The 20,202-nt window shown below is 60.3% G+C and overlaps 2 protein-coding genes across 5 annotated transcripts in view; one reads left to right on the top strand and one right to left on the bottom strand.

Annotated features, from left to right (window-relative positions):
- The window catches only part of ADAMTS7 (ADAM metallopeptidase with thrombospondin type 1 motif 7), a 70,785-nt gene extending 57,681 nt beyond the window's left edge, over positions 1–13,104 (top strand). For both annotated transcript variants that reach the window (XM_070477659.1, XM_070477658.1), the window contains 11 exons: positions 678–798; positions 2,171–2,415; positions 2,648–2,789; positions 4,886–5,012; positions 5,408–5,621; positions 5,909–7,306; positions 8,254–8,406; positions 8,844–9,017; positions 9,103–9,249; positions 10,281–10,443; positions 12,716–13,104. In XM_070477659.1, the coding sequence (XP_070333760.1) occupies positions 678–798; positions 2,171–2,415; positions 2,648–2,789; positions 4,886–5,012; positions 5,408–5,621; positions 5,909–7,306; positions 8,254–8,406; positions 8,844–9,017; positions 9,103–9,249; positions 10,281–10,443; positions 12,716–12,867 (3,036 nt within the window). In that variant the 3' untranslated portion in view covers positions 12,868–13,104. The remainder of the gene's footprint in view (positions 1–677; positions 799–2,170; positions 2,416–2,647; positions 2,790–4,885; positions 5,013–5,407; positions 5,622–5,908; positions 7,307–8,253; positions 8,407–8,843; positions 9,018–9,102; positions 9,250–10,280; positions 10,444–12,715) is intronic.
- A 1,542-nt stretch (positions 13,105–14,646) lies between these two features.
- TBC1D2B (TBC1 domain family member 2B) overlaps positions 14,647–20,202 on the bottom strand; it is an 88,955-nt gene continuing 83,399 nt past the window's right edge. Inside the window, exons 13-14 of one of the 3 annotated variants that reach the window (XM_070477657.1) lie at positions 17,716–17,876; positions 14,647–14,722 (exon numbers count right to left, since the gene is read on the bottom strand). In XM_070477657.1, the coding sequence (XP_070333758.1) occupies positions 14,649–14,722; positions 17,716–17,876 (235 nt within the window). In that variant the 3' untranslated portion in view covers positions 14,647–14,648. Of the gene's footprint in view, positions 17,877–20,202 lie in introns of all 3 variants that reach the window. The other 2 variants (XM_020883861.2, XM_070477656.1) reach the window with 2 other exon arrangements.

Genomic DNA, 20,202 nt, shown 5'->3' with positions numbered 1-20,202 from the left:
TGGCCCCAGCCCGGAAACCAGAGCTCAGGCGGAGGCTCGACCTCCTGCTGGTTGAATGACCCTGGGCGAACGTTTCCTCTGCGATAAGGGGACTGTTGGTCCAAGAATCCACGTCACAGGGTTAAATGGGGTCACTTATCGGGGATTGCCGTGCAGGGGCTCAGCCTGGCGGAGAACGCATCGGTGTTTGCTGACAATACTTAAAGACATTTCCAGCGGCGGCGGCAGCGGCTGCTTTCCCTGCCAGCGTCCTCTGCACTTTCTTTCCCTGCTCCCCAGAGGGGAAGCTCCTGGGCGTAGAGGCCAGGGCTCAGATGAGGACCAGCAGAGAACATTGATTCGTGTTTGGGGGAAATTGCTGTCCATGCTGGTCAGGAGCCACTGTACGCCCGCTGCCCCGCCTGCTGGGGCCGTTTACACAGCTTTTCCTATCTCTCGTCCCGTTCGATCTCATAGCACATCATGTGGGGGTGGTTCCTCCTGTTTCACATCTGAGGAAACTGAGGCTCAGAGAGGTCGAGGGGTTTACTCGGGACTGGAGACCACAAGGGTGGTGGGCCCCTGCTCCATGCCCCAAGCACTCTCCTCCCCACCCTGGCAGGCCCCCGAGGCGAGGGCCAGAGAGGGTTTGCGGCCAGTGGCCCAGCACCAGGGGCCTTCCCTCCTGTCTGTTACAGAATGTGGGCTGTGACTTCGAGATCGACTCGGGTGCCGTCGAGGACCGCTGCGGCGTGTGCCATGGCAACGGCTCCACCTGTCACACCGTGAGCGGGACCTTCGAGGAGGCTGAGGGCCTGGGTATGGAGACGGCCCACTGGTGGGGGGGCCGGGGGTGCTCTTGGCCTGGTAGCCCTTCTTTGTCTCCCTTGAGCCTCTGCCAGCGTCCTCCGTGGTCCCCACCAAGGCTAGCGATGGGAAGCAGGCACACTGCCTTGCTGGGTCCAGGATCCAGGCAGGAGTCAGGGCCCCCAGGCCTAGATGCAGAGACCTGCCCTCCCAGGGAGTCCACTTGCCCCAGGGACTCCAGGCTGGGCTAATGAGTGGCCTTATGAAGCTTCAGAGAACTGCCCCCAACAGAGCTCCACTCCCGCACCCCAGGACCTGTTTTGCATACACTGTTTAAGTGTCGACTGTGTGCTGGGTGAGGGAGACACGGAGGTGAAGAGCTTATAGTCTCATCTTGTAGTGTGACAGACGTGGTGGAGGGAGACCCAGAGGGGCTGTGAGAGCCCTGAGGATGAAGGTCCTGACCTGGGGAGGTCAGTGAAGACTTGCTGTGGGGAGTGGAGGTCAAGCTGAATCATGAAAGACTCAGCAAAGATGAGGAAAAACATTACACATGCAGGAAAGAGCTTGTGCCCAATGAAGCCTGGAAGCAAGAAAGAGCATTCTGTCTGGGGACCTGACTGTACAGAAGGCAGGGCTGCCACGGGTCTTTGAATGCGCAGCCAAGCAGCTTAGATTTCATCCCCAGAGATGCAGCCCAGCATGGTGGTTAAAGCTCAGACCTCAGAGCTTGATTCTTATCCCAGCAGAGCCCTGGGGCAAGTTACGTAAGGTCTCTGTGCCTTGGTGTCCTCGTCTGTGAAATGGGATAGCAGTAGTACCTGGTGGTACGTAGGGTGGTTACACGTGTAGGGTTCTTGGGGTAATGCCAGGCACGTGTGCTGTGTGCTGTGCTTAGCTGACCAGTCGTGTCTGACTCTTTGCGACCCTGTGAACTATAGCTGTCCAGGCTCCTCTGCCCATGAGGATTCTCCAGGCAAGAATACTGGAGTGGGTTGCCATTCCCTTCTCCAGACATGAAGGATACTACTTAGCGAAAGAACAAAGACAGGCTTTATAGGCATGAGAAGGAAGTTATCAGGAGAAAGGCCTGGCCGGTCAATTGGTTTTTTTTTTAGAAAGGTTATGCTGGCCCCAGGTGTAGGGGTTAGGCCCAGCCCAGTGACTGACTAAGGTTTCTCAGAGAGGGGCCATCGGGCACAGGGGCAGGATTTCAGGACCCCTCCTGAGGCTGTGGTGACCTAGAACAGATCTAAGTAGGGAAGTCAGAATCTTAATGATGAAACCTTTGGCATCGGCAGGCAGGGGCAAGTGGAAAGAGGTGAGGGCAGACCGCAGCTCACCCTCTTCTTTTCACAACGTGTGCTCAACCACTGGCCAACAGGGTATGTGGACGTGGGGTTGATTCCGGTGGGCGCCCGCGAGATCCGCATCGTGGAGGTGGCGGAGGCCGCCAACTTCCTGGCCCTGCGCAGCGAGGACCCGGATAAGTACTTCCTCAATGGCGGGTGGACCATCCAGTGGAATGGGGACTATGAGGTGGCGGGCACCACCTTCACGTACGCCCGCACAGGCAACTGGGAGAACCTCACATCCCCTGGCCCCACCGACGAGCCAGTCTGGATCCAGGTGACTGCCTTCCGGGGCCAGGCTGGGGCGGGGCAGAGGTGGAGTGTGTGGGACCTAGCCCTGTGGCAGGAGTGAGCCCTGGGGCAGTCACGGAGCCTGGCTCTGAAACGGGCCCATGGGGTAGCCCCAGGTCCCAGGGGTAGCTGAGGTTAGCTCCTTTAGGATGGGTGTCAGGTCTGGGTTGCGGGAGAGGCCACCTCGTGCTCACAGGGCCCCCGCCTGCCTGCCCCAGCTCCTGTTCCAGGAGAGCAACCCCGGGGTGCGCTACGAGTACATCATCCACAGGGAGGCGGACGGCCACGACCACATCCAACCACCTGAGTTCTCCTGGCGCTACGGACCCTGGTCCAAGTGCACAGTCACCTGTGGAACAGGTGAGGAGGGGGTGGGCAGGGCCGCAGCCCGGCGGGGCCTTTGTCTCTGGGCAGTAAGGCCCGGCTTCAGCCTCTGACTCATTGCTTATTTGCGGGGCTGCTCTGAGCTTGGAATGCTGCTTCTGGGCCTCAGTTTCTTCATCTGTATAATGGGGCTAGCAGTGGTCCTATCTCATAGGTCCACTGGGAGAGTAATCAAGGTGAGGCAGGCACGGCACATGGCACTTGGCCAGCTCGTGTGTCTCCCGCAGAGAGGCGCCAGCTGCCCCTCCCTCTTCTCGCTGCTCAGCTCTGACAGGTCCTGTGCCAGCACTTCTGCCCCACACCTGGGACTTAACCACGTCATCCTCCTGGAGCCTTACCTGCATCCCCATCAGGATGGGCTCCTCCCCTCCTCCAGCTTCCCCAGGGACCGCTCCTCCATGGGGCCCTCCTGTCTGTCCTGGGAGCCTGGAGCCTAACTCGTCTAGGCTGCTGCCCCCTGCCATGAGGAGGGTGAGGAGGAGGGGAAGAAAGGAGATGACGGGGAGGGGCAGCCAGGATGTGACAAGGATCTCCCCACCCCACTCTGAGCCTCTTAGCCCATGGCCCCATTATTCACCACATTTACTTATTTCTTTAAACTCTTTCTAAAATGTGTAACAACTTGATGCTGCCCTCCCCGTGGTTCCTTCCATCTCCCTGCCCATCTCCCTGCCCATCCCCCTGCCCTCAGTGTTCAGGGGTCTCCGTATCAGGAATCTGGGACAGAGAGAGAGGTGTTTGGACATTCTTTGAAATGCTGTTATGATTATAAAGTGAACAGTGACGCACTGAAGCTGGACAGAAACCTTCAGAAGCTGTCAGAATCATCCTTTCTCATATAAGTGTTAAATTTACAAATGCGAAAACAAATACTTTTGATGAACCAGACACGGGGGAACTGTTTTCCAGCAAACTGGTGTCTCCCCACGTGGACAGAATGGAATGTGTTGAGCAGCAAGTAGCAGGATCCTGACAAGGGGTGGCTGGGGCAGTCAGGATTTACATGTCTCTGCAGTGAGAAGCCCCAGGATGCACAGTCCAGGCTGGCGGCATGGCCTGCCGTGTTTTTAGGAACCCCTCTCAGCCCCATCTTCCAGTCGTGTGTATCACAAGGTGGCATCCTTGGCTCAGGCTTCTTGCCAGCTCTAGGTGGGAGGGAGAAGAGGCAAAGGGAAGGACGTGTGCCTTTTTCTCTCTGGCACGACTGTCCCAGACTCCCTAGCTGCAAGGGAACCACAGTGGGGAGTGTTTGGCATTGTGACCTTGAACAAACCCAGCTTTCTGCTAGGCAGGAAGGAGAGGGTGGGATGGGGTGGGGAGACTGGAGGCTCAGGGCAGGGGTGAGTCCCTCTTCTGTGCTGTAGGGGAGCAGGGTGAAGGCAGAGCCTTCTGGAGCTGGTCCTGTCATTGGGCCTCACAGGTGTATTGGCGGGGGAGGGAGCACAGCTGTGCAAAGGCCCAGAGGCAGGCAGTGCAGAGGGAGTGAAGGCCAGGAACCGTGACAAAGCCAGCAGGGGGCCGTGGGGCCATGGGGGAGTGCCTGGCCACGGGAGCTGATGAATTTCTTTACTGTTTCTGAGCACTGACCCTGCTGGGGGGTGGGGGAGTAGACCCTGAGGGTTGCGCTCAGCTGTGGTTGGATTTAGCGCTAGCTGTGCTCTCACCATCTGCCTGGTCTGGGTTGAGCCATAAGCACATTATCCTTACACCTGGCCTTCCAGGCAGGTGTCATTGTTACTCCCATTTACAGATGAAGACACTGAGGTTCAGAGAGGCCAAGGGAGCTGCCCAAGGCTTCCCAGCTAGGAAGCTGCGGGCTAGACGCCCGCCCCCTGCCCCCCCCCGCACTGACCCTGCACACTCTGCTGCCTCCGCAGGGGCGGGGGGTGAAGGCTAGGAGGGCAGTGAGCAGGAGGCAGTGGGGGCCTCCCTTCACCCTGACGGAGGCAGTGAGGCCCTGTTCTGGACGGGTTCTGAGCAGAGTGGGTGCAGCTGCATCTTTGGGTGCAGGGTGGTTCGGGCAGGGGGCTCCCTGGGTGCTGGGCCCAGGCTGAGCCCCCATGGCCTCCCAGGCATGCAGAGGCAGAGCGTGCACTGCACGGAGCGGCAGGCGGGGCCTGTAGACGAGAGGCACTGTGACCCCCTGGACCGGCCAGATGACCGTCAGAGGAAGTGCAGCGAGGAGCCCTGCCCCGCCCGGTGAGCATGCCGGGCGCCTGACTCCAGGCCTTACCTGAGGCCCTGGAAGAGCAGAGGGAGCTGGGCTCTGGGCCCGACTTCCCAAGGCTGGAGCCCCAGCTTCTGGTTGCCCCTGACCTCAGCCTGGGCTCCTCAGTAACCAAGACTAGCCAGGGACATCCCCGGTCACTCATGCTTGGGTCCCTGGATGTGGACACAGGCCAGGTCTCCCAGCGGTGAAGGCGGCAGGAGCAAAGGGGACTGTGCCCTGTTGCTGGGCTTTGGGCACCAGAGTGCCATCTCGGGCTTGGAGCTCCAGGGACCCCTCCCCTGGACTTAGGCCTGACCGTCCCTGAGTCCCGAGTGCCCGAGATTGCCAGGCGGCCCCACACTCAGCTGCCCTTGTGCGCCCCCAGGTGGTGGGCAGGTGAGTGGCAGCTCTGCTCCAGCTCCTGCGGGCCTGGAGGCCTCTCCCGCAGAGCCGTGATCTGCATCCGCAGCGTGGGGCTGGATGAGCAGCGCGCCCTGGAGCCGCCTGCCTGCGAGCACCTGCCCCGGCCCCCTGCCGAAACGGCCTGCAACCGTGATGTGCCCTGTCCGGCCACCTGGGCTGTGGGGAACTGGTCTGAGGTGAGCATCAGCATGGATGGGGTTAGCTCTGCTGTTGGTCTTGGACTACAGGGAGGCAGAGACAGTGTTCACAGAACCCCTACTACTGGGCACTGTGGTGGGAGGGGACTGGGGCATTCCAGGTCTGGCCCCATCGCCAAAGCCTCAGAGGCTGGGATGTCCGGGCAAGCCACAGTCACGTTCTTCAGCGGCCAGGGGCCTGTACGCTGACTCTGAGCAGCTGGCTGGATTCCTTGTAAGGCCCCGGCTCCTCCTGGCCCGAGTCCCTCACCCGGCCTTCCCTTTAGTGCTCAGTGACGTGCGGGCCAGGCACTCAGCGCCGGAGCATCCTCTGTACCAATGACACCGGGATCCCCTGCGACGAGGCCCAGCAGCCAGCACGCGAGGCCGCCTGCCTCCTGCCACCCTGCCCCCCGGCCCTGGACACTCTGGGCCCTGAGGGCTCAGGCAGCGGCTCCTTCAGCCCTGAGCTCTTCAATGAGGTGGACTTCATTCCCGGCCACCTGGCCCCGCGCCCTCCGCCGCCCTCATCACCCAAGCCAGCCAGCATGGGCAATGCCATCCAGGAGGAGGGCCATGAGCTGGGCCTGCCGGGGCCCGTGTTCGTCGACGACTTCTACTACGACTACAATTTCATTAACTTCCATGAGGACCTGTCCTATGGGCCCTTCGAAGACCCTGACTCAGACCCGGTGGGCACAGGGGATTGGAGACCCCCACCCCCAAGCACTGCTGCTGAGCCCCCCACGGGGACCCCCATTCCTCCCACAGAGCCTCCTGGGACTCGGGATGAGGGGTCACTGGGAGATGGGTCCCCTGCCCCTTGGCCCAGCCAGGCTGGCCGTTCCTCACCCCCACCCTCGGAGCAGACCCCTGGGAACTCCCTGGTCAATTTCCTACCTGAGGAAGATGCCCCTATTGGCGCCCCAGACCTTGGGCTCCCCAGCTTGCCTTGGCCCCCCACTTCTGTCAGCATGGAGATGCCTGCTGCCCCTGAGAGCCAGAACCAGGTCCTGGGAGCGGAGGACAGCCAGAGCTTGCCGCCCCCTCCCCGGTGGGAGAGGACCAATGAGGTTTCTGATGATGAGGAAGCCTTAGGCCGTGGAGCCTCTCACCTGCCCCAAAGACCCAGCCCCAAGTCACCCTCTCTCTCCTCTTTTGGTACTACCCACTCCTCTCCTAGTCCCCGCACAGTAGAGCTGTGGACGAGTGGGACTGTGGCCTGGGAACCAGCTCTTGAGGGTGGCCTGGGGTCTCTGGACAGTGAGCTGTGGCCCACGATGGGGGGCGCCCCTCCCATTCCAACTCCCACCGCCACCCTGCCAGACACTCAGGGTACGGAGAGCCCCCTGGAGCCGGGGACTGCCACACTTTCAACCCCAGGACCAGCTCTGCAGGACCTGCAGACCTTGGCGATGCCAGGAACCTTCCTTCTCATGGCCCCCACTGGGCTGGGGCACATGTCTTGGGTCACTCCCCAGAGCCTGGGCCCCTTGGGCCAGGCTGAGCCCCCCAGCTCCAAGATGCCCCCAAGCCCTGGGCTGCTGTCCACACCAGCTCAGGACAGTCCAGCCAACAGCAGCAGAGCCCCTGGGCCTCTGGACCCCAGCCTGGTCGAGGAGGGGTTCCCCGTGGACCTGCTGCCTGCCAGGAATGCCAGCTGGGAAGTGGGGAACTGGAGCCAGGCAAGTGCTGCTGGGGTCTGGGCAGGCCAGTGTGTGTGGGGGGTGGTGTCCTCACTGAAAGTGGGTAAAGCCATGTCTGTCCTGCCTTCCAGGCAGTGAGGACTTAGGAACTGACAGCCAGAGGTGGGTGGAGCCTCTGTGGGTGGGAGGAGCATTGCCCCAGCTCAGTCACACTGCCCCCCCATGTGCCTCTGGGGCCGGTCTGCCCCACTGGGCCTCAGTTTCCCTTCTGAGCAATAGGGTGGGCTGAGGGGGCCTGGGGCCCCCAGAGGCTTATTCCTGAGTAGCACAGAAGTTGCTGGGAGGGCAGGGCCAGGCACAAGTGAGAGGCAGCCAGGGGGAGCAGCTTTCTCATACTCTGGCTTGCATGCCCCCAGGGACAAGGAGCTCACCCCAGATAGTTGTATTGATGGGGAAGCTTCCTCCCACACTCCCCAGGCCCAGGGCCGCCCACCACGGTTTGCTGAGGCTCAGCCTGGCCCCTTCAGAAGCAGCTCGGTTCCTTGCCACCTGGCTCTCCCCTAGAGGCCCCCTGCTGTGTCAGGGTGAGGGTCTCGGCTGCATGGGAAGAAGCTGGCCTGTGTGCACGCAGTCCCACCCTGCCCTCCCCTCTCCAGATTGTCACTGGAGGGGAAGTGAGCTGCTTCTGCTCAGATCCCTAGTTTTGGTATGGGAGGGATGGGCTGAGGCTGAGACTGAGGTGCCAGACTTCCTTCTCCAAGTGACTCAGGGAAGCAGCGAGCCTTAGCAGGGCAGCTGGGCCACCCCGCATGTGTGAGCAGGAACAGTGGACTTTTCATCTTCTTGGCCCCCTTGGGAGGTGGGTGGAGGAGCCCATTTTTCAGATGAGGAAACTGAGGCAGTGTCTGATCCTTCTCACCTGGCTGGGAAGCTGGCGGGCATGGGGATCCGCCCACCCTCATGGCCACTGGGTCCCCTGCCCCCAGTGCTCCACCACCTGCGGCCTGGGGGCTGTCTGGAGACTCGTGCGCTGCAGCTCTGGCCGGGAGGAGGACTGCGCCCCTGCTGGCCGACCCCAGCCTGCCCGCCGCTGCCACCTTCGGCCCTGTGCTGCCTGGCACACAGGCAACTGGAGTAAGGTACGCGATGGAGGCGGCTGGCAGCCCCAGGGCACGGGCGGAGCCCTGGGGCCCAGGCCTGTGTTTGGGATCAGCCGCAGCCACCACCAATCAGCAGGCTGGGGTCCGTGTGCACAGTTTTGCACTTTAATTTCTAGTCTCTGGGATGCCCCGGCCTGCCCCAGGCCCCTTCTCTTACTGCCTGTATCCTTTTCTCTGTACTTTCTGTAACCCTCAGGATTTCATTTTCTCCTCTGTTCCTCTCTTTCTCCATCTGTCCTGTCCTGGGGCAGCCCCTGGCCACACTACCCTCTGCCCGAGGCTGGTCAGCCATGGCCTCTCCCTGGGACTCTCAAGGGACCTGCCCTGGCAGTGGGGCTGGTGTGGGAGGGGAGTCCGATGCTCGCCCCACCCCCGCTGGGTTCTGTGTGTGCACACATGGGACCCTCGGCCTCCAGTGTTCCCGCAGCTGTGGCGGGGGCTCCTCCACACGGGACGTGCAGTGTGTGGACACACGGGACCTCCAGCCCCTGCGGCCCTTCCACTGCCAACCGGGGCCCGCCAAGCCGCCCGCCCGCCGGCCCTGCGGGGCCCAACCCTGCCTCAGCTGGTACACCTCTTCCTGGAGGGAGGTGAGGCCCAGAGATCTGGGGATGGGAGTGAGTGGGGGTGTCCTCGGATGCTGGCAGCCCCCAGACCCTTCCCCTGCCCTCCCAGTGCTCCGAGGCCTGCGGCGGTGGTGAGCAGCAGCGTCTCGTGACCTGCCCAGAGCCAGGCCTCTGCGAGGAGGCGCTGAGACCCAACAGCACGCGGTCCTGCAACACCCACCCCTGCACGCAGTGGGTGGTGGGGCCCTGGGGCCAGGTGAGCAAGTGCGGGGGTTCAGGGCGGGGAGAGGGCCTGTGAACAGGGCCTGTGGACAGGAGGCCCTGTATTAGCAGGTGTCCATCAGACCTTTTTCACGTAAAGAGCTGTTGAGTTGCATGCCAGGGTCCCTGTGGTCTCTGCAGATGCAGTGGTAGCCTGACAAGGTCCCTGCCTTGCTGGAACTCACGACCCACCAGGGAGACAGACCAAAAACAAACAGACATGCGTTGTGATGTCAGGGAAGGCCTTCTGAGGAGGGGATCTTAGAGTGAGACCAGCAGGGTCTGTGCTGTCGAGGGGAAGCACGCAGGGAGCAGCACATGCAAAGCCCTGGAGCAGGAGTGATGGATGCAAGGGCTGCTCAGGAGACCAAGCAAAGGCCAGATGGGTGGAGGGGGTACGGGAATGGCCAGTGAGGCCTCAGCTGGGCAAGACCCTTCCTGCCAGGCCAGTTGGGAACTCACAGGTTTGGGAATCTGAGTCCTCGACCCACTGGGGGACCTGCCAAGGGACCCTGGGAAGGTTGCTTCACCTTGCTGGGCCTCTGTCGTCTCATCTGTAAAATGGGGTTGTAAGGATTAGATGAAATCACACGGCGAGGCACTTAGCACAGGGCCTGGCACAATCTTGGCACAGATTTAATTCTAGGGCCTTTTAAAAGCATCAGAGCCCAACTGACAGGAACAGAGCCTGACTGAGGACGGTGGGCCCTTATGAGAAACCTTGTGTCCCTCCCTTCTGCTGCCCGTGGGTCCCCCAGCAGTTCCCCCATCCCCGGGGCATGTCCCATCCCATATGAGGGGCTGACAGCTTCCCCCTATCCACCCCCACCCTGCCCCGTTCCTGCAAGTGAACACCTGGTGGCCTCTGGGGACAGACCTGACCCTCTGAGGAGGCTGGAGGGTTGGGGCTGGGAACCAGGAGCCAGGCTTCCTGGAGAAGGCAGCCGCTGCCCTGGGGATGGCCGGGATGCCCCCCCTGCAGGGCTGGTCCGGGGGATGCTCACCCCCCGCCCCTTCTCCCCGCAGTGCTCAGCCCCCTGTGGCGGCGGTGTTCAGCGGCGCCTGGTCAAGTGTGTCAACACGCAGACTGGGCTGCCCGAGGAAGACAGCGATCTGTGCGGCCACGAGGCCTGGCCTGAGAGCTCGCGGCCGTGCGGCACTCAGGACTGTGAGCTCACCGAGCCGCCACGTGAGTGCCCCACCTGGCTGTCTGCCTGGGGGCGGGGTGGATGGTGGGGAGATGGGACTCATGGAACTGTCCCCCCAAAGCACAGGCTGACGGATGGGGTGCCACACAGAGGCTGGGGCAGTGCTGGGGTCAGAGCAAGGGGCGTCCAGCCCTGCAGGCAGCTCCTAGCTTAGGGAGGAGTAGCAGCAGCCTGGCCCCCAGCGAGCTCCTTTTCCCTCTGGGTCTCAGTTACCCCCTCTTCCTGGAGTGAGGCCAGGGATGTCCCTGAGACTGTGGGGCCCAGGCCTGGGGGAAGCCCCCGCCCCAGTTCTGGCCAGAGCAAGCTGCGTGACCCTGGGAAAGGACCTCCCTCCTAGGGTCCTGCTCCCAGCAGCTGGTGGCTTCCTGGCCAGCTGGGTCCTCCTGGAGAAAGAGCCTGAGCCAGAGACACGCACATATACACACTTGCGCGCGCACACACACACTTCCTTCCTGCAGCCCAGCCGCCGCCGCCACCCACCCCCCCACCGCAGTGCTAAGCACAGGAAACGGTGGCCCTGCGGTCACACCTGGCCTCCCCTCACCAGCTGTGCGGCCTGGCGCTCCCTTCCGTCTTATGCATGAAGGGGCAGACAACCCCTCTCCTCCAAATGAGGTCTTGGGCTGAAGAGCCCAGGAGGTGCTCAGGGAAGCTTGGCTTCTTCCTCTCCCTCGTGGACACTGTCACCCCCCACCATGAGGTCTGCAGGAGCACCTGGGGCTGCCTCTGTCGGGAACCCAGCAGCTCCTCTGCTGTCAGCTATCTGGCCCCTGCCCAGGAGACAGAGCCCCCTCCCCAGGACAGACTTGGCCCTCAGCTGGCATCCAGGGCCTCCAGGCTACCTGCCCCAAGCTGCCTTCTGTACCAGCAACTGGCTTCTCGGCAGCCCTTGGGCAGGCCCAGACTAGCCAGTGCCATGCCTTGCTGCCTCCATTACCTCGAGGCCCAGCAGAAACCCCACCGCCCCGAGTGCCGTGCCGTCAGCATTCATCCGGCAAGCATCGCCGCACAGCCTGCACACAGCCCTAAGGTAGCTGTCGGCACCCAAGTGAGCTGTTTAAGGGCAGAGGCCAAAGAAGTAACCAGGATGCTGAGCCCCTGGGGTCTCCAGGATGTTTTGATGACTTGTGAGGCAGGACGTCTGAAAAGTCTGGAAACTCCAGGGTGTGCGGTCATCACTGTGAGGCAGCTGACATAGCAAGGCCACATCCGTTTGCCTGTGGAGGTGGGGGTTACTGGCAGAGGAGGGGACTGGGGCCCCCACAGCAGTTCAGAAACTCGCCTGAGGTCTCTCAGTGGGAACAGGACGCGGCTGGTGGATATGTAGGTTGGAGCTGCTGCCCAGAGCCGGGCTGGGGGATCTGGCCTGCCGCCTTGTGCCCGCAGCTGGGCCCTGGGGATGTCCCAGGGCCAGGGCTGCCAGTTGCCTCCTTGCTTCTCCTCCCGCGGGATGTCTGCTGAAGTGAGCAGGGCAGGGTGGCAGCTGGAGGCTGTCACCGGCAGCGAGGCCAGGAGGTTGGAAGCAAGCCGCATCCCAAAATAGCTCTGATAAGCATGGGGCAGGAGGGCCGGCCAAGCCTCAGCCTCAGCCTCGGACAGGCGGCCTCCGTCTGTCCCTCCTCAGGAGGCCTGGGCTCTGCTGACAGGCTGCCGGCCCAGGTCATACCTCCTCTCCTGGGGCCTCAGTGACGGGCCTGGCTGGCGGGACTGTTCCGATGTGCGACCTGGAGGCTGAGGCTGGGCACAGCCCGGGGGCAGGGAGGTCTGGCAGGACTGATGCCTTTGGATAGAGGGTAGGGGTCGGGGGCAGAGGCCACTGTAGGCTGGCAGGAGGGCCCGGGGACTTCAGTTGTGTGCCAGGCCCTTGGGGTCATGTAGGGTCTGCAGAGACGGAAAGGGTGGCAGGCTCCTTGGCTTCCCACGAGCCCCTGAGGAGTCAGGGGTGGGGTCTCAGGGTCTTCCTCTGGACACCCGAGCCCAGCAGGCCCCGTTCCCCAGTCTTGGGGTGGTGGGTCCAGGCCAAGGGCAGGAGGGACAGGGAGCCGCTGGAGATCTACACCTCAGGCCTATGGGAGCCCTTCCAGAAACAGCAGGCTGATGCTCTGGCGGTGGCTGCAGGCCTCCTTAAGGTCTTTGGGGGACAGGGAGATGGCCCAGGTAAAATCTCAGGGAAGCTCCTGCCCCCTGGGGCGGGCAGGGGGGCGGTGCAGGGTGCCTGGACTGCAGGCCTTGAACCGCCCCCTGCATCCCTAGGCTGCGAGCGCGATCGCCTGTCCTTCGGTTTCTGTGAGACGCTGCGTCTGCTGGGCCGCTGCCAGCTGCCCACCGTCCGCGCCCAGTGCTGCCGCTCCTGTCCCCCACCCGGTGTCCCCTCCCGCGGCCACCAGAGGGTCGCCCGCCGCTGACCCATGCCCCGGCCCCCAGCGGCCAGGATGCACAGACAGACTGACGCACGGACCTCAGCGCCCAGCATGGGCTGTGGCGGAGCCCCGCCCCTCACGCCCTAATGGTGCTAACCGGGGATCCCACCAGTGGCAGGCTGGGGACCCCTCCCCCTCAGAAAAGGTATTTTTTTATTCTAACAGTTTGTATAACATTTATTATTATTATTGTCGTAATAAACAGGCATCTACTGTTTCCAAGTGCGGCTTGGCTTCCTCCTGGCTTGGGGGAACTCCCCCTTGCCACGGTTAGAGAGCATCTTTCCGTCCACTCCTCTGGGAGGTCTGCAGGGAGAGAGGGGCCCATGGGGACAGGAAGGCCCGAAGGGGTCAGAGCAGAGGCAGGCTTCTAGAGGAGGTGTGTGCTGGTACAGGTGGAGGGAAGGGTTTTCGGGCACCAGCTACAGCCTGGCAGAGGCCCAGTGGATGCTGGTCCCACCCCTTACTTCATGCCCCCTGCTTAGCCCCCCGCCCCCCAGCCCTTTCCAGACCCCTGCATTTCACAGGGATTGAGCCACACCCCCTTAAAAAGCAAGGCCCATCTTGTCACCAGCAGGGTCTACCCCTGGAGTGAACCCCATGGACACATCCCCTGGCCCCCCCGGCTTCACCCAAGTCTGTCTGTACCAGGGGTGGGGGGAGAAGCAGACAGGTCAGACCCACCCTTGTTGGCCCTTTCTTTCATCTCCATGCTCGGGGACAGAGCTGGGCTGGCTCCTTCCTCACTGCCAGTCCCAGATGCTGGGTTCCTGCTCTGACAACACGTGGTCCTGCTACCCAGCACCTGCCACACCAGCCTCTCCCTGCCTGTCACACCTAGTTCCACGGAGTCAGACTGTGGTGAATACACCAGGGAGCAGATGGGCACGAGGTGTATTGAAGTATCCTGGGCCCTGGTGAGGGGTGCAGAGGCTGGAGAAGGCCAGGAAGTGACCTGAACAGGCTCTGGCCCTCACGTCTGGCCGTGAGCCTTGGACTTGACCATCTTACATTCTGCTCACAAGTGCTGCGCCTGGAGGGGGCTCGTCCCCCTTTTCCACTCACATTCTGTTCTGTGGCCCCAGGGACCCCTGCTCTGAGGAATTGCTTCCCAAGGCTTTCCACTGTGGCAAGAGCAAGCCCTTACAAGGGACTGGGAGCCGGGGCCAGCACCGGTCCCAGGCCCAGCTGTGCCCAGGAGCACCAAGCCTCGCTGAATCTGTGTTTCGGGAGGAGGCAGACTCCCCAGCTCCTCGCCTGCTCTGTCTGGGAATCTCTACTGGAGCTCCCCCACGCCGTCACTCTGCGGCAAGACATTTGGTCTTAATCATTCTCGTGTGTTTTTCCGATGATGGGGGTGAGGGGAGTGGCGTCCCCAGCGGCAGCTGGGCCTGAGCTGTCAGCCTAGGCAGGAGGCAAACAACCCGTGACTCAGGCAGGGCACGTCACCGCTGGTGGAAGGAGGGGTGCCTGCCACCCGGTGGCTTAGGGGCTGCTCCGGACACGGGGAACTCCGGCTCCTGACCCCTGACCCACCCTGTGCCGCCAGCCCTCACCTGCAGCTTGGCCATGGCTTCAGGGCCTCCCAGGGCTGAAGGCACTCTGTCCCACCTGCTCAGAGCAAACCAAAGGCAGGGATGGAGAAACACACGGTGGAAGGTGGAGAGCCACCCCCATCCCACCCCCACTTAAGCCCTGCCCCACCTTTCAAGCCTTTGGGGCTGAGTCCCTTCACAAGTGAATGTAACAGTTTTCAAGTCAGAATGTTATACAAATGAGTTTATTTTGCCTTTTAGTAGGACAATTCCAAAATTTAACTGGAAGATAAGCACAGAAGCTGCTGGGACATGGAAGGAAGAGAGTCACTTGGCAACACCCTGAGTCCTCCATGGCTGGCATCCAGCCTCCCAGAACACAGGCGGGAAGGCAACGGCGTGCAAAGTGAGGAGTAGGGATTTGTGCAGTAATACAAACATTTAGTTAAAACAACAACAGCGGACTGGCTATTTGCCTAGAGTACTTCCTATATCGATATAACATAGAAGCCAGAGCCGTTCCCAGCAATCAACAGTCTTGGCTGGTGTGGGACAGCTGTCAGCATGACTGCAAGTAGCCACAAGGCTACCTGGGGTAAGAAGTGGGCCCGCGTGTACATAGGGAAAGTCAGTGAAGGTCAAGGCTGGGGATCAGAGAGGGTACAGATGTGAATAGTGGTTCTGGAGGCTCAGGTTTACATATACACAAGAGAACATGTTATACAAAATAGATGTACATAATCTAGAAAACCTTGATAAAAATAGCCTATAAAAATATAAACTGTAGTGAAAATATACAAAAATATTAACAAATGTTCAACCCATAAAAAAACAAAGAACTCACCAACATGAAAGCTGGCAGTTCCCACCTGGCGTGATGAGGGCGGCTCCCCTGGCCGTGGTGTGCGCGTCTGGGAAGCTGGCTGAAGGCTGCCCTGCCCCAGGCTGGGATGGAGGCAGCACCTGTCAGAAGGGGAGGATACGGAGCTACTCTTTCCTCAGCGGCACAAGAAGGGAAGCACTGGGAAGTAGTGGGAACAGCCCCTACAGTTGTGGAGAAGGATTGGCCCCATCCTGTCCCCAGTCTGGAATCAGGTCAAGCAGTCCCTCTCCCGCCTCTCAACAACCAGTGCTTTATTCCAGAAAGGAGAACTTCCAAGCAAGTGTTCCCAGCCCATTCCTTCCACAACCGCTCTCTGTTCTCCCATACCCACAGCCTGGCCACTAACAGTTACAGCCTGGAAATATTAACACACCACTGGCCGCTCAGGGAAAGGCCAACACCAGGGGCTTTAGCCACACACGGCAGGTGCCTGGGCCCAATTCAGGTGCTTTTAAGATAAGTCTTTTCAAGGCAGGAAGGACAAAACAAGCCTATTGCTAAAGGCAGCATTTTAGTCCCCAGGATGTGACAGTTCCAGGGGAAATCAACTTAGGGGAAACTAAAATCTCAAGGAAGCTGGCGCTGTCCAGCCCCATTCCTCCTGCCATCCCCAGAGGCTGCCATCCCCTAGGCTGGCGGCAGAGGCGGGAGGCGGTCTCCATCAGCCCCAGTGGTCCTGCGGGGGTGTGTGCAGAGCGGTGAGGCTGCATCCTCGCCTCAGAGCGAACCCACTCACAAGGCGACTTCCTGGAGATGTTTGGCCTCAAACAGCCGCTCCCAAAGACCAAAACAATAAGATACATTTTGGTACCTACATTTAGAGGCCAGCTCCCCGGACACAGTGAAAAACCAACCAGCTTAACCAAAGACAGAAAAATTGAACTTGGTCTAATATGCTGAAATGCTGTCCTGGCTATGAGACTGCTAGAAGGTTGACAGTAAGAAAAGAAAAACTATGCTTATGGAAAAAAGCACTCTTCAAGTTACAGTGCTTCAACAAGTCTGAGTGTGTTTAATATCCACCAAGGATTGTTTCCAATTTTTTCCAGGTAGTGTAAAAAAAAAAAAAAAAAAAACCACCAAAAACTTTTTCTTTCCTATTTGAGTATTACTGTCCAGGAAAACAGTCTCTCACACCAAGACATCAGGGATGGTCCACAGAGTGATTAAGCAAAAACAATATTCCTTGCACAGAGCCTCTTTCTGGGCCTTCAGAAAGGTCCTGCTTTAAGTCCCAGAACTGCCTGGGCAGCCCGACACACTGGGGGTGGTGGGGACCCCACAGGGGGACAGCTGCTGAGTACAGGATGTCTCAGCGTGGCCATGGGAGGGGATGTCCCTGGGAGGGCCCGCCAAAGCTCTGACCTCAAGTGAACGGTTCCCAGCCCCAGGCCCTGGGAGCCTCCCCCGACCCCAGCCTGGCACACTGGCTGTTCCCGAGGAAGCCACAGTTTCCAGCTGCCCGACGGCAACCACTCTGCTGCTACACTGCCACCCTGAAAGTGCGCCCAGAACAGCTCCCTGCATCCCCTCCACCAAGGCCAGCCCAGGGGCGGGCCTGCTCTGTAGGACGATGATGCTGGGTTTCCTTGGAATCCCATCCACATGTGAAGAATGAGCCCAGGGTCAACTCTCAGAAGGAAACAAAGGGTCTGCATGGAGCCGCCTGGAGCGGTGTAGGCAGAGGAGCGAGCGTGGGGTGTCTGGAGAGCCAGGCCCTCCGCCAGCAGGCTGGGAGTTCCTGTCTGAAAGGCTGTGCATGAAAGGGCAGAAGCTATTCCAGAAGTGGGGCACGGCCAGCACCTTGAAGCCATCAGCGTGAGGTCTGTGGGCTTGCCATAGGCCGTTTCTGAACAAGGGATGTGCTTGCTTTCCTAAGAAAATCCCTTCTTTCACATGAGCCTTATGTCACCCAAAGCAGTTAGACTCTGGCCCAGGAGTGTGTGAGGCGTGGTGGGCGTCCTCCACGACTACCATTCAAACCAGCGCCCACAACCGCCCACTGTGTACAGGAGCCACCACCGGGCACACGGCCTGTGGAAGGTTTCCTAAGGGCAGAGACAGCAACACAGCTGACAGATGCTGTAAACAGGCTCGTGAAACTAGCCAGCTCTAAGCCCGGTGAGGTACCGATCGGGCGGAAAGCATGACGGGACAGGAGGAGCCATCGGCCGTGGCAGGCAGATGGCTGTAAACAGAGGAGACCCGAGTGGAAACGAGAAAGTGCAGTGCGGCTCTGGATGTCTGCCCAGCAGACTTCCAGAGACCCCGGATGTTACATTCTGGATGTGGAACGAGCGCAGGCGTCTCTGCAGTTCACCCTTTGGCACACTTTGGTTGCAAGGAGAGCAGCGTCCTGGGCGGGGGCGCGGGGCAGCACTCAGGTGTCCTCTTCCTCGTCACTGACCAGCTCGCCCTTGTCCGGGCTGGTGTCCCGTTCGCGCAGGAAGTCCTCCCGGATGGCCTCCAGCTCGGTCAGCTCCAGCCGGACCTTCTCCAAGTGGTAGGCCCGCCGGTTCCGGATCTGCCGCAGGGGGAATGGGTTCAGGTCCCCAAAGGAGATCCCGATCAGCTTCCTGGCAGAACATGGCAGAGACAGAGCATGGCGGGGGGGGGGGGGGGGGGGGGGGGGTGTCAGGTGAGAGTTCAGCCTGGCCTGGGGGCCCGGGGAGGCAGACCCCAGACACTGTGCTGAGGGCCTGACGTGGGTGTCACTCGGAGGCCAGTGCGCACACAGAGGCCGCAGGGCAGGTCCCAGATGACGGCCTGGATCCAGTCCCACCACACACGCCCTGCGTGACATGGAACATGGGAAGCTCCCCCCTTTCCAGCCCCCAGTTCCTCATCCGTACACTGAGGTAACTGCAGTGCCACCTCCCACATGGGTTTACTCGAGTCGCCGCCCGGGAGCACCAGGACGGGGCCTGGCACTTGCTCGGTGGTGGGCCTCCGCATCCTCAGAACCGGCATGAGGCCTGGTGCGGGGCGCCCTCAGGTGCCTGGTGCTGGACGGGGTGAAGCGGTGCACAAATGCCCCAGCAAATGTGGGGACAGCTGTCAGGCTCAGACAGTGGTGTGACAGGTATTAAGATGCAGTTTATGGAGAAGAGTGCAGTTAACAGGTTTCATACTATCCCCAGGCCTAGGCACCCACCACAGTAAACATTTAAAAATCATGGGTTTTGCCCCTTACCATTGGCCAGCAGTTTAGTAAAAACGGAACTAGAAAGTGCCCATTAACTAGAAGCTATAGACTTCTAGCACTAACCATGCCATGTCTGCAGTTGTCACAGAAGCCGGTTCCTCTGACCCTCAGCCCCTGCCCCGCTCCTGCAGGCCCCAGCAGCAGGGACCAAAGGCCTGGTGCTCTTAAAGTCCCCAGGAGAGGCTGTGATGAAACAAAAAAGTCACTGGACTTCCCCCAACTTCTCCCCATTTACTCCTGCTGCTGCCCAGTCACGTGGGCTGTTTTACTATAAGGTGGACAGAGATAAGACAACACATGCCCTTAGCATCACTCCTCTTATATTTTTAAACACCCACTTGTTAGACATGCCTCACAGCAAGCCAGACGATGCTCCTGCCAGAAGGTAAAGGGTCAGAAAGTCTGGCACTCAGAGCTGAGCTCCCCAGAGCGTGTTCTAGAGCCAGTGAGCAGGAGCGGCCTGAGCACAGCCACGGTTCAGTGTGGGTCTCAGTGAAACAAGATGCTGGCCGGGAACAGGCAAGCAGATCTGCAGGGCCAGCCCCTTTCCTCTGACAGCTGTTAGTCACGGGTTCCATACACCTGGAATCGAGGCGTCCGGGCCCTTCCTTGCTACAGAAAAACCGAATTAGACTGACACTGTCCGCTGCTTCCACCAGGCTGTCACTACTGCCCATGAAGGCAGCCTGCAGCAGCAGGGAAAACACACCCTGCTCTGCCTCGGGCCTGGAAGGTACAATCAAGAGGTGAGAAATGCCCTGTGTCAGCTAAGTCCAGAAGACGACACTTTGCACCTGAGAGGTCCCCAAGAGTCCTGACTCAGAGACTTGTCTAATCTTGTTTTACCCACCTCCCCTGACCACATCTGACTGGGAATTCCCTGCCTCCTCTGCAGAACCAATCAGTGTACTTGCACAGTCGCTGTTCCTTGGAACCGGTGATCTGGGGAGCTTATTAAGCACTGGGGCCTTATTACAGAGGTGGGGCTCCACCACTTCCGGCATCTGAAGTCCTAACAACACCCCCGGGGTGATCCTGCTGCACTCGGAAACTCCGGGTCCAGGGGACCTTGACTTCCTGCAGTCACTCACCAGGTGGCGCTGCAGAAGCACGCACGACAGACCATGTCCCATTTCTGCCCGTGTCTCTGCCACCCTGCAGGGCATCACCCACAACCTGCACAAAACTGTCCCGGGCTGAGCAGGATGCCCTCCACATGCATTAGCTGTCAGCGTGAAGTTCACTTCACACCATTCTTGTCGTCTTGACCGGATGTGGGATTAACGAATACTCCGAAGGTTCACCCCAGGACAGACATTCTCAGATATCCTATTGTTGTTGATATGGCAACAAGCCTGAAAAAATCTGAAAACCCACTTCCCAAATAAAAGATCCTGACAGTAGTGATGACATGTAAGGATGCCAGGTGTGGCCCCAGCCAGTATCTTCTCCCAACATCCACCTCCCCAGTCCCCTTGCCTCACTCAAGAGAACCACAGGGGAGAATGGTCAGGCCCCTCTCTCTAGCCCCACACGCCCCTTGTCCCAGGACCCCTCAGCACTGGTGGCCTGCAGCTCCTCCTGTCTGACGCTGCCCAACTACTTCTCATGACATTGGCCAAGAAGAGAAGCCGCCTTCTCTTCTTGTGAGCATCGGGGGGGCAACTGGTGTTTGTCAAGGAGGTGGTCACCCATCA

This window comes from Odocoileus virginianus, chromosome 16 (assembly GCF_023699985.2).
Source record: "Odocoileus virginianus isolate 20LAN1187 ecotype Illinois chromosome 16, Ovbor_1.2, whole genome shotgun sequence".
Classification (NCBI taxonomy): Eukaryota; Metazoa; Chordata; class Mammalia; order Artiodactyla; family Cervidae; genus Odocoileus; species Odocoileus virginianus.
Note: the sequence above shows the minus strand (reverse complement) of the source record. Positions and strands in the feature narration are given on the sequence as shown.